This window comes from Oncorhynchus mykiss, chromosome 17, assembly GCF_057628025.1.
Source record: "Oncorhynchus mykiss isolate SJ-2025 chromosome 17, ASM5762802v1, whole genome shotgun sequence".
Lineage (NCBI taxonomy): Eukaryota > Metazoa > Chordata > Actinopteri > Salmoniformes > Salmonidae > Oncorhynchus > Oncorhynchus mykiss.
The window spans coordinates 2593018-2608977 of NC_143038.1; the positions used below are offsets into that span (position 1 = coordinate 2593018).

The window sequence follows — 15960 nt, forward strand, 5'->3', positions numbered from 1 at the left end:
TAGCAGTAAAAAAAACAACTTTATTATTTACAACACATCCTGCTCCAAAAACACACGTTAACACAATCCTTCTCTTGAAAATGAAATATACAAAAGCTTGCATTTGAGGTTAAGTAAATAGTCCATGGGCCAGCAGGCCAAATTTCACATATTTGTCTACTTTGGGGTGGCAAAGTCTAATGAGGATTTTCATTTAGGTTACATGTTGGTATGATACCCATGATTCTGAGGTAGGTAAATGTGTGCATTTTATGTTTTGACTTCTATGTGGTTAGTTGGTGCCACAGGATTGATGGTATGAAATAATGTTGTATTATCGGGGAACAATCTTTTCAAACAAATGGAATTTTCTACGTTATTCACTTCATAATACAACATATTAAGGTATGAAAAAAATGGAATGGTAATGACATCTCTATGGTCCAATCTTTCGGGGGTCAAAGGTCATAAATGTATGCATTTTGGGGTATATCAGGACAGAATGGGAAGTATAGAAATATCTAGTTCCGCCATTTGTAACAGTGTTGTTTCAACGATGAGTCAGTCTAGGTAAATCATTTCGAAGAGATGGCAAAAATGTACCAAATACCATGTTTTTACGATGAGATCCACCCAATGGAATGTTCTATTGTTGTTTGGTACAGTCATTTTCAATGAGCATGTGAACATTCCAACTTGCCTTAAAATGTATTTATCAGCCTGCAAACATTCTATTGCATAGATTCCCAAACAACAAGACATATAAAGGTGTGAAAAGCTTGGAAAGCTACTCTTTTGGAGTGGGCATCATATCTATTTGTTCTTAGGAATGGGGGGAATAAGATGAGACTATTAAACCTTTACCACTCCAAAGTGGACTACATTTTTCACTGGCCCATGGACTCCTTAACAAACCTTCAGTCCCAAAACTAATACTGCATTAGAACATGTTTTCTTTACTTTGGTAAGTTACAGTAAATCTACACTGCAATATGCAGCCATTATGCAAAGATCAACAGCAGCAATAGTGACAAATAATATTATTAACAAACCTGATGCAAAAATGATTTAGCATTTAAGCAAAACATTTTTGTAAATTAAACGTGAGAAAATCTATGTAATTCATTATACATTTGAGAAAACTGACAAAAACTTGGAGAATTCTCATGTAAAACGTGTGCTCAAATTGAACACATTATACAGAGTCAGCCACAAAACCCCAAAAAGGTAGCAAAGTTTTGTATATTCAAAGAGAGTTTCAAGAGGACTGCAGAAAGTAAAACGGCCTAGCCAAAGTAAAACGGCCTAGCCAAAGTAAAACGGCCTAGCCAAAGTAAAACGGCCTAGCCAAAGTAAAACGGCCTAGCCAAAGTAAAACGGCCTAGCCAAAGTAAAACGGCCTAGCCAAAGTAAAACGGCCTAGCCAAAGTAAAACAGCCTAGCCAAAGTAAAACAGCCTAGCCAAAGTAAAACGGCCTAGCCAAAGTAAAACGGCCTAGCCAAAGTAAAACAGCCTAGCCAAAGTAAAACAGCCTAGCCAAACAAAAGGCACAACAAAAAGCAACAACAAAAATGATAATAAAACAAGAACAGATTTACATCTTTTAAAAAAACCAAATACTATAAGCTCTGTCATAGACACCTTCTGTGGGAAACACAACGGATTATGTTGGCTACTCATTCAGCCCTCTCCGTTTGTGACGATGGCATCCTTCTGTAGCCGTACAGTATCATGATCACATTCGACACACACAGCACACTGCGCAGGCAAGGCGGCTTGACCGCATCTTTCTCTGTTCTCCTCACACGTACGCACGCACACACCAACAGCTAGTCTACAGTCTTGGCCTGATCCTCGTTGGACTTCTTCAGAATGGTGAGAAGGTTCTGAGACATGAAGTAGGGTCTCTCTGCAGTTCCGTCATTGCGTTCCAGGTCTTCCACTGGAAAATCAATGGATTGATGAGACAACAATAAGAGAAGCAACCATTGTCAAACTCAACATCTCTTCAGGTAAAACAGCATCCTATTCCTAACAACATAAAGGTTACCCAGACACCGTCTAAACTTAATCCTGTACTGAAAAGCATACGTTGATGAAAGTGCTTGTGTAGTCCAGGACTAAATTTATTAAATCTGTATCTGGGAAACTGTCCCAAAGTGAATAGAAACTCACCATTGTGTCATTCTCCCACTGTCCTATCGTCATTCAACATGATTACATTTGTCATTTACATGCAAAAAAAAAAACTATATATTGATCCATACAACAAACTTTAATCAACAGCTGCACCCAACAGAAGCAAACTGAGTGGAATGTATCATATATAAGTGAAATACTACATCAGCTAACATGTTTACAATGTGACACACACTGACAGAAACAGGTAGAAAACATTGACAGAAGGTTGCAAGGTTAGTTTTGATAAAGCACTCAAAGGCAATGTTACTGAAACACCATGCAGCACAGAGATAGGAAGAAGAGAAAGAGAGAGAGAGAGCGAGCGAGAAGGAGAGACAGATCGAGAGAAAGAAGAAAACAAAGGCAAATAGGGTCAGTAAACATTGAACAGGGCTTGCAGGGTCGTATTCATTAGGCCATGCAGCGGAAAACGTTTAAAAACATTTTGCAACGGGAAACAAAAACAAGTTCAGGTACGCCTCATAATGAGGCCGGAATGGAGTAAATGGAATGGCATCAAATACATGGAAACAATGTTTTTGATGTATTTGATACCATTCCACTGATTCCGCTCCAGCTATTACCAAGAGTCTGTCCTCCCCAATTAAGGTGCCACCAACCTCCTGTGGTTAATACGACCTAGATCTGAGAGGTTAAAACGATTGCGTCACAGCAACACAATCACAGCAGTTAAGCCAGTCTGAAATTCCAAGGCAAGTAGTTTGTGGAATTTCCCTACAATACATGTGTTCTTGGCTGGAAGAATCGTCTATATAATTGATACAGAACTTAATAAGCTAAATAAATAATTACACACAGATGTAATAAGACATAATAAGCATACCCTATTAATAAATACATACTATACATACACATTGATTCCATTGGAAATCACATTTTCATATCAAAGGATATCAAAGGATTTACCATTTGGTGTCAGCTGGTATCAATGTAAACATTGCTCATTTTCACCGTTAGTTGAAGTTTTGTTTTGATTGACTGTAAACATTGTAATAGTGAATTCATAGTGCATTCATTACTCATTACTTCATGATATTAAGACAATTAAATATTCATAATAACAATTGTAGTAGTCAGGCACAGGTTCAGCACTCACATATCTACAGATCCTCACGATAAAAAAAAACATCACTGTCTAAAACCAAACCAACACAATAAATGAATAATCAATAAATAAACATTATATTTTCAAGCTACAGAGATGCACTGGGTTTTTGATCAGCCTTTTACAACCACAGGACCTTATTAAAACCATCTACCTTTATGTTAAAACAACCCTATGTGTGAATACAATACATTAGCACTGTGAAAAGTCTTGCATTTAAAAGCTGGTCACACATTTAACTGGTTCAAATCACACAGTCGTTAGCATAGAATTACATATTAGCATAGAATTACATATTACGTCGTTAGTAACAGGTAGTGTATACTGGCTCCATACGGCACATGTTATATGAGGAAGGCCAGGAGCATTTCCTGACCTAGTTATGAGGTTTACCAAGCTTCACGTCTCCATGACAACGTAAACCACTACTCCTGGGGTGTAGAAGGATGGTCTTTAGGCTCCGCCTCTTGAGGTTTCTTTTCCTCTATCTCTTCCTTTTTAGGTTTTGTCGGCTGGTGATCCTTCTCTCCAGGCTTGCCCTCCTTTGATCCCTTTTCTTCCACTTCTTCCTCCTCTTCTGGTCCCTTCTCTTCCTCCTCCTCCTTCACTTCAGATTTCTCCTCTTGTGTTTCTTCCACTTCCGCCTCTTCGGTCTTCTCCTTCAGAGGTTGCTCCTCTTCGTTGGCCTGCATGAACACATCTTGGTGTTTCAGTTGTATCTCTCCATCTTGTTCTTTCAGCGGTACTTCCTCCTCCAGGCGAACTTCGTCCATCAGTGTAGGTTCTCTTGGGTCAGCGTCTGGCTGTTCCGTACCATCTTTGTTGTCCTCTTCCTCCGCCATTTTGGTTTTGGAGAGAATCTCGTGAAGCTCCGGAGACATGAAGTACGGCCTTTCTGGAGAGCCGTCGTTTCTCTCCAGGTCTTCGCCTTCGTTGTGTGTGTGTTTGATGAGTATTATGGGGTTATGTTTGTTCGGGTTAGTGGAAAAAAATAACAGAAGCAAAAAGTGTGGAATAAGAAATAGTGAAGTGTGGAATAAGGAGGGAAGAGACAAAGAGAAGGAAAAGTCAGAAACATGGCAGGCAAAAGAGGAATCTCAGGTAAAAAAGAGCATTTCCGATTTGGAAAGTTGTGTGAGTGACTAAAGAGTATACCAATAAAATAGGATATTACTTACAGAAGCAGAGGAAGAGTGTGTCCACACACATAGCATACACACTGAAGAATCCATGGGCAATCAGGTAGGATCCCACCACCACCGTCTAGGAAGAGAGAAACAGGCACACACACAGTGTTGGAATCAATACAAACAACACTTAGACACTCAAAGGCAGTATTTCTCAGCCTTGAGTCAGTAGACCGGCCCTGGGATAATGTTGACCAGTTTTAATGTAAGGATCCTATAAATAAGTATGACCTTTAGCTTACCAATCCCTAGCACAAAAAAACATTGAGAAACATGGATTGAAGTAACAGTATAAGAGTTCATTCAGGCTTGTCTCTCACCAGAATGGGAACCCAGTAGTAGTTGAGAGAGGGGGCAGTCTGCTCCACAGCCTTAATCCTCCCAGAGAAGAAGAAGAAAGAACAGATTCCTAGCAAGAGAAGAAGAGATGCATATTATTAGGATATGAGGGCTCACTGAAAAGTATCACAGATGGTGGGAAACTGTACAAGGTGTAAAGCAAGTCTCTCTGCTTGTGTTTCTGAGGATCACTTACCCACAATTCCAACGATGAGGAGCTTCCCCAAAAACAATAGGAAGTCAGTCACCTTGTCCAAGACAGCCACCCTGAGAAGCCAACAGAGAAATGAATCAAAAGAGACAGAAACCCAAAGAGATACATGAATACTGTCTATATGAATAGAGACGTGGAGTTAAAGATGCTATTGCTCTTCAGAAAAGGTCCCAGAGACTTGGGTTTGAGAAGGAGATGTGAAGGGTTTATGGAGGGTTTATGTAGGGTTTATGAAGGGCGTCTCAGTAGTCAACAACACTCACCTGATTATATTTCTCATGAGGAGGAAGAAGGCATCTCTGGCTGAGGTACAGAAGCTTTTACCATATATTGCCACCTAGGGGAAACGTGGTGTTACATACAGTGTCAATTCACACAGTCTTCAATTCACACAGTTCACAGTATCTTCAATTCACACAGTCTTCAATTCACACAGTCTTCAATTCACACAGTTCACACTGTCTTCAATTCACACAGTTCACACAGTCTTCAATTCACACAGTTCACAGTATCTTCAATTCACACAGTCTTCAATTCACACAGTTCACACAGTCTTCAATTCACACAGTTCACACAGTCTTCAATTCACACAGCTCACACTGCCTTCAATTCACACAGTTCACACTGCCTTTAATTCACACAGTTCACATTGCCTTCAATTCACACAGTTCACACTGTATTCAATTCACACAGTTCACATTGCCTTCAATTCACACAGTTCACACTGCCTTTAACACACAAATAACTTACATTCACACAGTTAGGTTGATGAACTCACCATGATGTAGGCGTTTCTGTTGAGGAACTTGATGAATTTCTCCAGGCACCAGAAGCAGCACTTCAGGCAGCTGAGCAGGAACTTGGCAAAGCGATTCTGGGCAGCTAGCGTGGTACATAACAACAAACAGGAGATCATGACATCTGTTCCTGTTCATTTAGATAACAACCACCTATTACAATGTAATAATTAGTAGTGACATTTTTTTTGTTGTCCATTTCCCACTGTATGATGTCAATGAGGAAGTATCCCAGTCATTCACATCTGAGAATGGAACAGGATATGTGAGAACACCACCTTACCTTTCAGCTTCTGGTCCAGGTACTCCAGCAGAACCCTGATGACCTGAACCAGAGACAGGATGAGGGAACCGAAGGCAAGGGAGCCTGTATGGTATCTAGACAGGGGGAAGAAGGTAAAATATTGTGTCCAAATGATTGGTCTCTCACTAACTCTCCATGCAACCCTTCTTTCTTTCTTTCTATCTTTCTTTCTTTCACCCTATCACTCACTCACGCCCCCCCCGCCCCCCACCCCACCCACGTGCACTGCTTACACACACACACACATGCATCCAAACCCCCACCCCCCATCCCACACACTACCCCTCCTACCTGAGGGCTCGACCAAGTGAGGAGCAGATGGGGTTGGCTGGGATGTCGTCGGGCTTCTTGAAGGCCCAGTAGTAGGATGCGAAGGCCCCAGCCAGGGTCACCTGACCCAGCGCCGTCACAAAGTTAGCACACCAGAAGAAGAGGAACACGTTGTAGAACTGGAACAGGATGAGGTATTTATGGTAGTAGGTCTCGCCTCCGTAGAAGGCAAACAGGCACTCGGCGTCCGGGCACTGGGCTGTGATGTTGGTGGTGTTGAACGTCTGAGGAAAGAGAGGGGAAATCTCTGTGATATTAGCACTTCTGCTGGTATTAAAGGAGTAGTCCACTTATATTCAATAAATTAGAAAAAAGGCTGTTTTTGAACACTATATACAGATAGAATAGAAGGAACATATAAAAGTTTACAAAAAATAAGCCTGATGTGTAAACAGGCAGATATGGAAGAACAGAGACATCTTGTGGCTCACCTCGGGATTGCAGGTGTTTCTGGAGTAATCGCACTCAGTGGTGTTGAACACTTTGTACACCTGCTCATTGGAGGTGGACAGGAAGCTGGGAAAGGTGGTCAAGGAGGTTCCATCACTAAGGAAGTAGATACTGAGACATGTCATACAGACGTGACCATCTGCATGGAAACTTTATGGCTACATTTAGATTCCGCAGTGATGACTTGTGGAGGAGTCGTCCTAGTTATTTTCCTTGACGGTCTCAGTCTGTCCACATTTCAATCTGCACGGTTCCCTTCACCATCTACAGCTATCTAGGCTAGCGCTACAACAAAACCTATAACTAAAAGTAATCTAGCACATTTCACACCATTACAAGGACCAATACAGGAACATTTCTTTCCCTTGACAGACATGTAAACATGAATAACATGATTGACAGCTGAAGGATACACAGCGGTGATGGCCCAGTAGGCTATGACCAGGGCCAGCAGGGCAAAGGTCAACAGTGGGTAGAACAGTGATGACATCACATGGCCAACAGCCCTGCTGGCCTCCTTGATGAGGGCGATGGCGATGAGGACTCTCTTCCTGAGGAAGATGAGCAGCAGGATGACAACCACCTCCACGATGGACAGGATGATCACTGACGAAGGAGCGGAGTGCAGTTAGAGTGTTGGTGTGTGTGTGTGTCTCAACTTGAGTTGAATGAGTTGATGTGAGAGAGTGAGGGAGAAAGAGTATAGAGAGGGAGAGATAGGGAGAGAGAGAGAGTGTGTAATTTCCCCAAATTTGACATCCTTATTCAAGGTTACAAAGACCTCTCTGATGAGAGTAGGCTGCCCGTCCTGTTGGGGGAGGATGCAGAGAGCTGTGGGTTGGCAGCGCACTACATTGCTGCCTGCCATAACATGAGGGACAGTGTCTGACAGACCAACCAACCTGCACATGTCCTCTATGCTTATTGTTATTGTTCAATGTATAGTTATTTTGACCCTTGACTATGGTTGTTACTGTTGTCCTGTTGACTACATTGATTATTATTATTTTAATTATGTTTATATTGTAAATCTCCAAAGTAAGCTTTGGCAATATGTACATTGTCACATCATGCCAATGAAGCAAATTCAAATGAATTGAGAGAGAAAGAGAAAGTGAGAGAGCAGAAGAGAGAGAAAAATAAATAGAGAGGGAAAGAGAAAGAGGGAGAGAGAAAGAGGGGGAATGAGTGCATGTACTCACTGAAAGCCAGCCAGGTCTGTCTGATCTGCAGGTAAACAGAGAAGTCTGTCTGCAGTCCCAGATCACGGATAGTGACGTCAGAACCCGGCTCTCCCTTCAGGCTGCGGTACTCCATGGCACAATGGAAGATCCCTAAACGTTTTAAAGGTAAGAGTCAGTGAAATGACGTTGCACAAGCAGCACCGCAGATATTGCGATGAGCAAGATTAAATACTTGGCTCTCACACAGTGACACAGTATCTGTACACGTGTACGGGGTTTTCTTCACACCGTTACAGCCTGGTAGCCATGGGACCAAATCAGCCGAGAAGTTTAGCCTTGCACTTCAACGCTCTTAGTTGTTTTGCGGAAATTGACCCACTCTGATGTTTACTTAGTGCACCTACGTCATATCACTGAGCCTACCTCTAACATTTCTTAATGGTTAACTTGATAAAGCACAATGTTGATTTTATTATTTTTAATGGTACTTTAAATAGGTAAAACAACAGTATGTTTTCAGTTAGATAGGTTTCGGGAAAGGGGAATATAATACCATATCCGATGACCAGTATCACCATGACGATCATGACCCAGATCATGATCCCAGCCAGGTAGCGCAGGAGGATTATGAAGATGAGACTGACCACCATGGCTATCACCAGACCACTGGAGGAGAGACAGGAAACCACATTCACATTCACAGAACCTTATTAAGATGAGACTGACCCCCCTCCCACACACTGTCACCAGACCACTGGAGGAGAGACAGGAAATAACATTCACAGAACCTTATTAAGATGAGACTGACCCCCCTCCCACACACTGTCACCAGACCACTGGAGGAGAGACAGGAAATCACATTCACAGAATCTTATTAAGATGAGACTGACCCCCCTCCCACACACTGTCACCAGACCACTGGAGGAGAGACAGGAAATCCCATTCACATTCACAGAACCTTATTAAGATGAGACTGACCCCCCTCCCACACACTGTCACCAGACCACTGGAGGAGAGACAGGAAATCCCATTCACATTCACAGAACCTTATTAAGATGAGACTGACCCCCCTCCCACACACTGTCACCAGACCACTGGAGGAGAGACAGGAAATAACATTCACAGAACCTTATTAAGATGAGACTGACCCCCCTCCCACACACTGTCACCAGACCACTGGAGGAGAGACAGGAAATAACATTCACAGAACCTTATTAAGATGAGACTGACCCCCCTCCCACACACTGTCACCAGACCACTGGAGGAGAGACAGGAAATAACATTCACAGAACCTTATTAAGATGAGACTGACCCCCTCCCACACACTGTCACCAGACCACTGGAGGAGAGACAGGAAATAACATTCACAGAACCTTATTAAGATGAGACTGACCCCCTCCCACACACTGTCACCAGACCACTGGAGGAGAGACAGGAAATAACATTCACAGAATCTTATTAAGATGAGACTGACCCCCCTCCCACACACTGTCACCAGACCACTGGAGGAGAGACAGGAAATAACATTCACAGAACCTTATTAAGATGAGACTGACCCCCTCCCACACACTGTCACCAGACCACTGGAGGAGAGACAGGAAATAACATTCACAGAACCTTATTAAGATGAGACTGACCCCCTCCCACACACTGTCACCAGACCACTGGAGGAGAGACAGGAAATAACATTCACAGAACCTTATTAAGATGAGACTGACCCCCTCCCACACACTGTCACCAGACCACTGGAGGAGAGACAGGAAATCACATTCACAGAACCTTATTAAGATGAGACTGACCCCCCTCCCACACACTGTCACCAGACCACTGGAGGAGAGACAGGAAATAACATTCACAGAACCTTATTAAGATGAGACTGACCCCACTCCCACACACTGTCACCAGACCACTGGAGGAGAGACAGGAAATAACATTCACAGAACCTTATTAAGATGAGACTGACCCCCTCCCACACACTGTCACCAGACCACTGGAGGAGAGACAGGAAATAACATTCACAGAACCTTATTAAGATGAGACTGACCCCCTCCCACACACTGTCACCAGACCACTGGAGGAGAGACAGGAAATCACATTCACAGAACCTTATTAAGATGAGACTGACCCCCCTCCCACACACTGTCACCAGACCACTGGAGGAGAGACAGGAAATAACATTCACAGAACCTTATTAAGATGAGACTGACCCCCCTCCCACACACTGTCACCAGACCACTGGAGGAATACAGATAATATTCAAATTCACAGAACCTTATTAAGATGAGACTGACCCCCCTCCCACACACTGTCACCAGACCACTGGAGGAGAGACAGGAAATAACATTCACAGAACCTTATTAAGATGAGACTGACCCCCCTCCCACACACTGTCACCAGACCACTGGAGGAATACAGATAATATTCAAATTCACAGAACCTTATTAAGATGAGACTGACCCCCCTCCCACACACTGTCACCAGACCACTGGAGGAGAGACAGGAAATCCCATTCACATTCACAGAACCTTATTAAGATGAGACTGACCCCCCTCCCACACACTGTCACCAGACCACTGGAGGAATACAGATAATATTCAAATTCACAGAACTTTGTTATTCCTGTGAGGGAACATTTATCTCTATGGGGAAATGTTGGCTCAGCAATACATTATTGGGATAATACAGGTAACTATAGAGTGTGCAACTTTCTTTATTGTCTTGTGTCATGAGTGTGTTTACCACGGAGAGACACTCACATCAGTATCCAGTACCAGGACACAGTGTAGTCCTCAAAGATCCTCATGGCTACCTGGCGAGCCTCAACAACCACATTGGACTTCCTGTAAGAACAACAAGTCCACTTAACACTTTGCTAACAATTGACAGACAGACAGGCGGGCGGACAGACAGACAGATTGATAGGTTGGTTGGTGGGTAGGTTGATTGATTGATTAATTCATACAGTACCAGTCAAAAGTTTGGACACACCTACTCATTCAAGGGTTTTTCTTTATTTTTACTATTTTCGACATTGTAGAATAATAGTGAAGACATCAAAACTATGAAATAACACATATGGAATCATGTAGTAACCAAATAAGTGTTTTCAAAGTAGACACACTTTGCCTTGATGACAGCATTGCACACTCTTGGCATTCTCTCAACCAGCTTCATGAGGTAGTCACCTGGAATGTATTTCAATGAACAGGTGTGGAAAGTTAAATTGTGGAATTTCTTTCCTTCTTAATGCATTTGAACCAATCAGTTGTGTTGTGACAAGATAGGGGTGGTATACAGAAGACCAAATCCATATCATGGCAAGAACAGCTTAAATAAGCAAAGTGAAACGACAGTCCATCATTACTTTAAGGCATGAAGGTCAGTCAATCAGGAACATTTCAAGAACTTTGAAAGTTTCTTCAAGTGTAGTTGCAAAAACAATCAAGCGTTATGATGAAACTGGCTCTCATGATGACAGCCACAGGAAAGGAAGACTCAGAGGATAAAGTCATTAGAGTTAACTGCACGTCAGAATGCAGCCCAAATAAATGCTTCATAGAGTTCAAGTAACAGACACGTCTCAACATCAGCTGTTCAGAGGAGACTGCGTGAATCAGGCCTTCATGGTCAAATTGCTGCAAAGAAACCACTACTAAAATACACCAATAATAAGAAAAAACTTGCTTAGGCCAAGAAACACAAGCAATGGGCATTAGACCAGTGGAAATCTCTCCTTTGGTCTGATGAGTCCAATTTTTAGGTTTTTGGTTCCAACCTCCATGTCTTTGTGAGACGCAGAGTGGGTGAACGAATGATCTCCACATGTGTGGTTCCCACCGTGAAGCATGGAGGAGGAGGTGTGATGTTGTGGGGGTGCTTTGCTGTTGACACTGTCAGTGATTTATTTAGAATTCAAGGCACACTTATCCAGCATGGCTACCATAGCATTCGGCAGCGATTCACCATCCCATCTGGTTTGCACTTAGTGGGACTATCGTTTGTTTTTCAACAGAACAATGACCCAATACACCTCCAGGCTGCGTAAGGGCTATTTGACCAAGGAGAGTGATGGAGTGATACATTAGATGACCTGGCCTCCACAATCCCCCGACCTCAACCCAATTGAGATGGTTTGGGATGAGTTGGACCGCAGAGTGAAGGAAAAGCAGCCAACAAATGCTCAGCATATGTGGGAACTCCTTCAAGACTGTTGGAAAAGCATTGCAGGTGAAGCTGGTTAAGAGAATGCCAAGAGTGTGCAAAGCTGTCCTCAAGGCAAAGGGTGGCTACTTTGAAGAATCTAATTTGTTTTTTTTTTAAATGTTTACTACATGATTCCTTATGTGTTATTTCATAGTTTTGATGTCTTCACTATTACACTACAATGTAGAAAACAGTCAAAATAAAGAAAAACCCTTGAATGAGTAGGTGTGTCCAAACTTTTGACTGGTACTGTACATTGACGGTGTTTCAGGTTGAGGCATGAGGACTCACTTTGAAGCGTCCAGAAAATCAGTGGCGTTCACCTTCTCTCCCTCCCCGTTGTCAAAAATAGTCTCGTTGCCAACGACAACCACACCACCTTTCATGGTACTGAGAGCTGGAAGGCACCGACGAGTGACTGGAGGGAGAGGAGAGAGAGTGGAGATCAAGAATCACTAACTGTGTGGCCACTATACATTTACTAAGTCTTTATAAAAACACACACACACACATACACATACAGTGCACGCTATGGCTCCTGAGAAGACTTACATGGTTTGCTGGACATGAGCATGGAAGGACACAGGCCATCCCTCAGGATCTCGGGAGCACTCTGCGAAACAAAACAAAGTCACCCTTAGTTACACATTATTTCCCTAACTACATACTTTGCCACTGCAAATGTATCTCCTCTGTCACCCACCATTTTGGAGAAGTCCACTCCTTCCTTGCAGAACTGCTTGTAGTACTCCTGCTCTCCTTTGTTCAGGTAGGCTTTCAGCAACGTCATGTGTTTGGTAGGACAGCTTTCCACACATAACTGAGTGGTGGGGCACTGGAACTCCAGCAGGGTCAGGGGACTGGCACACTTCAGGATGTTGAAGTAGAACAGGAGAGGTTTCTTCCTGTTAGAGACAGTTACAGTTGCAGTTGGAAGTTTACATACACCTTAACCAAATACATTTCAACTCAGTTTTCACAATTCCTGACATTTAATCCCAATAAAAATTCCCTGTCTTAGGTCAGTTAGGATCACCACTTTATTTTAAGAATGTGAAATTTCAGAATAGTAGTAGAGATAATTATTTATTTCAGCTTTTATTTCTGTCATCACATTCCCAGTGGGTCAGAAGTTCACATACACTCAATTAGTATTCAGTAGCATTGCCTTTAAATTGTTTAACTGGGTCAAACATTTCGGGTAGCCTTCCACAAGCTTCCCACAATATTGTCCATTTGGAAGACCCATTTGCGACCAAGCAAATGATGTCATGGCTTTAGAAGCTTTTGATAGGCTAATTGACATCATTTGAGTGTACCTTCAGACTCAGTGCCTCTTTGCTTGACATCATGGGAAAATCAAAAGAAATCAGCCAAGACCTCAGAAAAAAAAGTTGTAGACCTCCACAAGTCCGGTTCATCCTTGGGAGCAATTTCCAAACATCTGAATGTACCACGTTCATCTGTACAAACAATAGTACGCAAGTATAAACACCATGGGACCACGCAGCCGTCATACCGCTCAGGAAGGAGATGCGTTCTGTCTCCTAGAGATTAATGTACTTTGGTGCGAAAACTGCAAATCAATCCATGATCAACAGCAAAGGACCTTGTGAAGATGCTGGAGGAAACAGGTACAAAAGTATCTATATGCACAGTAAAACAAGTCCTATATCGACATGACCTGAAAGGCCGCTTAGCAAGGAAGAAGCCACTTCTCCAAATCCGCCATAAAAAAGCCAGACGGCAGTTTGCAACGACACATGGGGACAAAGATCGTACTTTTTGGAGAAATGTCCTCTGGTCTGATGAAACAAAAATAGAACTGTTTGGTCATAATGACCATTGTTATGTTTGGAGGAAAAAGGGGGAGGCTTGCAAGCTGAAAAACACCATCCCAACCGTGAAGCACGGGGGTGGCATCATCATGTTGTGGGGATGCTTTGCCGCAGGAGGGACTGGTGCACTTCACAAAATAGATGGCTCCATGAGGAACGAAAATTATGTGGATATATTGAAGCAACATCTGAAGACATCAGTCAGGAAGTTAAAGCTTGGTCGCAAATGGGTCTTCCAAATGGACAATGACACCAAGAATACTTCCAAAGTTGTGGCAAAATGGCTTAAGGACAACAAAGTCAAGGTATTTCTGTGGCCATCACAAAGCCCTGACCTCAATCCTATAGACAATTTGTGGGCAGAACTGAAAAATCGTGTGCGAGCAAGGAGGCCTACAATCCTGACTCAGTTACACCAGCTCTGTCTGGAGGAATGAGCCAAAATTCCCCTAACTTATTGTGGGAAGCTTGTGGAAGGCTACCCGAAACGTTTGACTCAAGTTAAACAATTTTAAGGCAATGCTACCAAAAACGAATTGAGTGTATGTAAACTTCTGATCCACTGGGAATGTGATGAAAGAAATAAAAGCTGAAATAAATCATTCTCTCTACTATTATTCTGACATTTCACATTCTTAAAATAAAGTGGTGATCCTAACTGACCTAAGACAGGGAATTTTTACTAGGATTAAACGTCATGAATTGTGAAAAACTGAGTTTAAATGTATTTGGCTAAGGTGTATGTAAACTTCCGACTTCAACTGTAGTAGTTCATATGTAGAGACAGTTATATAGTAGTTCATATTTACAGGAAGTACATATACAGCGGTTATAACACATCCTTCAGGATGTTCTTTTTTATCTTCACACAACAGGCTCCCCACAGAGCATCAGGATGATACCACAAAAGTCATATTAACACAAAGAGACAGATAATATCTTGACATGTGAATGGACAAGAGGAATTCTAAAGGATCAGTATTGAAGAGAGATGTTCAAAGGCAGAATAAATAGGGGGGGTAACGGAAGGTGCTTACTCAAGGGGGGTCCCGGCCTGGCCACAGAACTGTCCTCTGCTGTCAGTCGGGTAGATAACCTTCCTGGGGTCCCCCTGAGACCAGGCTGAAGTAGGAGGAAGTATAACAACACTGTAGTTCAGATACTGTCCAGTTATCATAACGACACACGATGGAATAGAATAGAATCACTTCAAATAGAATAGAATATCACTTTACTGTGTCTTGTTTGGGCCTTGTGTTTTGGTTAACCATGTCACATGACCTGGAATTGAAACTTTATTTAAAGCTTTTTCATCAAACTGCCCCCTTTTCTTTTTATGTCCGACGGCCCAGCACCATCCTCAGACAATTTCTTACATTTTTGGTCCAATTATCATTTCTGGAAAAGGCTTACAATAAAAGTGCAAATCCAGGTCATGTGACATGATTAACCAAAACACAGGGCCCTAGAACTGATGTAATGGCCAGTAATAGTGTAGTTGTGGAGACACTGACCCAGGATCCCCACAGCAAAGTATCCCAGGATGGCCAAGATGAAGAGAATACAGCAGAACACATCTGTGCAGCCCCTGGCAACCAGAGAGGGACGGAGAGAGAGATGGTTCGACTGCTATTTTTTGACGTTGAGCTTTATTAAGCTTTGCTATGTGGGTAATTGATAGAGTGAGGTTTGGCTGTCAAAGCTGATAATGAGATGATTACCTGTTGTGGATGGGTCCTTTGAAGGTAGGGTCAAACTTCCGTGCTTCACCTGTGAACAAGCAAAGAGAGAGACTTTATTATTTGTCTTTATATTTATACACAGGTG

The 15960-nt window shown here is 42.6% G+C and overlaps 1 protein-coding gene across 4 annotated transcripts in view; it reads right to left on the reverse strand.

Moving 5' to 3' along the window:
- Window positions 1–15960, reverse strand: part of LOC149975672 (choline transporter-like protein 2) — a 24571-nt gene continuing 8611 nt past the window's right edge. For 2 of the 4 annotated variants that reach the window (XM_090204476.1, XM_090204477.1), the window contains exons 2-20: window positions 15855–15903; window positions 15648–15721; window positions 15171–15255; window positions 12999–13200; window positions 12848–12908; window positions 12587–12713; window positions 10849–10932; window positions 8646–8758; window positions 8111–8242; window positions 7322–7514; window positions 6890–6974; window positions 6420–6682; window positions 6108–6202; window positions 5806–5909; window positions 5291–5364; window positions 5010–5080; window positions 4795–4883; window positions 4466–4550; window positions 1–1922 (exon numbers count right to left, since the gene is read on the reverse strand). In XM_090204476.1, coding sequence (XP_090060602.1) covers window positions 1810–1922; window positions 4466–4550; window positions 4795–4883; window positions 5010–5080; window positions 5291–5364; window positions 5806–5909; window positions 6108–6202; window positions 6420–6682; window positions 6890–6974; window positions 7322–7514; window positions 8111–8242; window positions 8646–8758; window positions 10849–10932; window positions 12587–12713; window positions 12848–12908; window positions 12999–13200; window positions 15171–15255; window positions 15648–15721; window positions 15855–15903 — 2099 coding nt within the window. In that variant the 3' untranslated portion in view covers window positions 1–1809. Of the gene's footprint in view, window positions 4216–4465; window positions 4551–4794; window positions 4884–5009; window positions 5081–5290; window positions 5365–5805; window positions 5910–6107; window positions 6203–6419; window positions 6683–6889; window positions 6975–7321; window positions 7515–8110; window positions 8243–8645; window positions 8759–10848; window positions 10933–12586; window positions 12714–12847; window positions 12909–12998; window positions 13201–15170; window positions 15256–15647; window positions 15722–15854; window positions 15904–15960 lie in introns of all 4 variants that reach the window. The other 2 variants (XM_090204474.1, XM_090204475.1) reach the window with 1 other exon arrangement.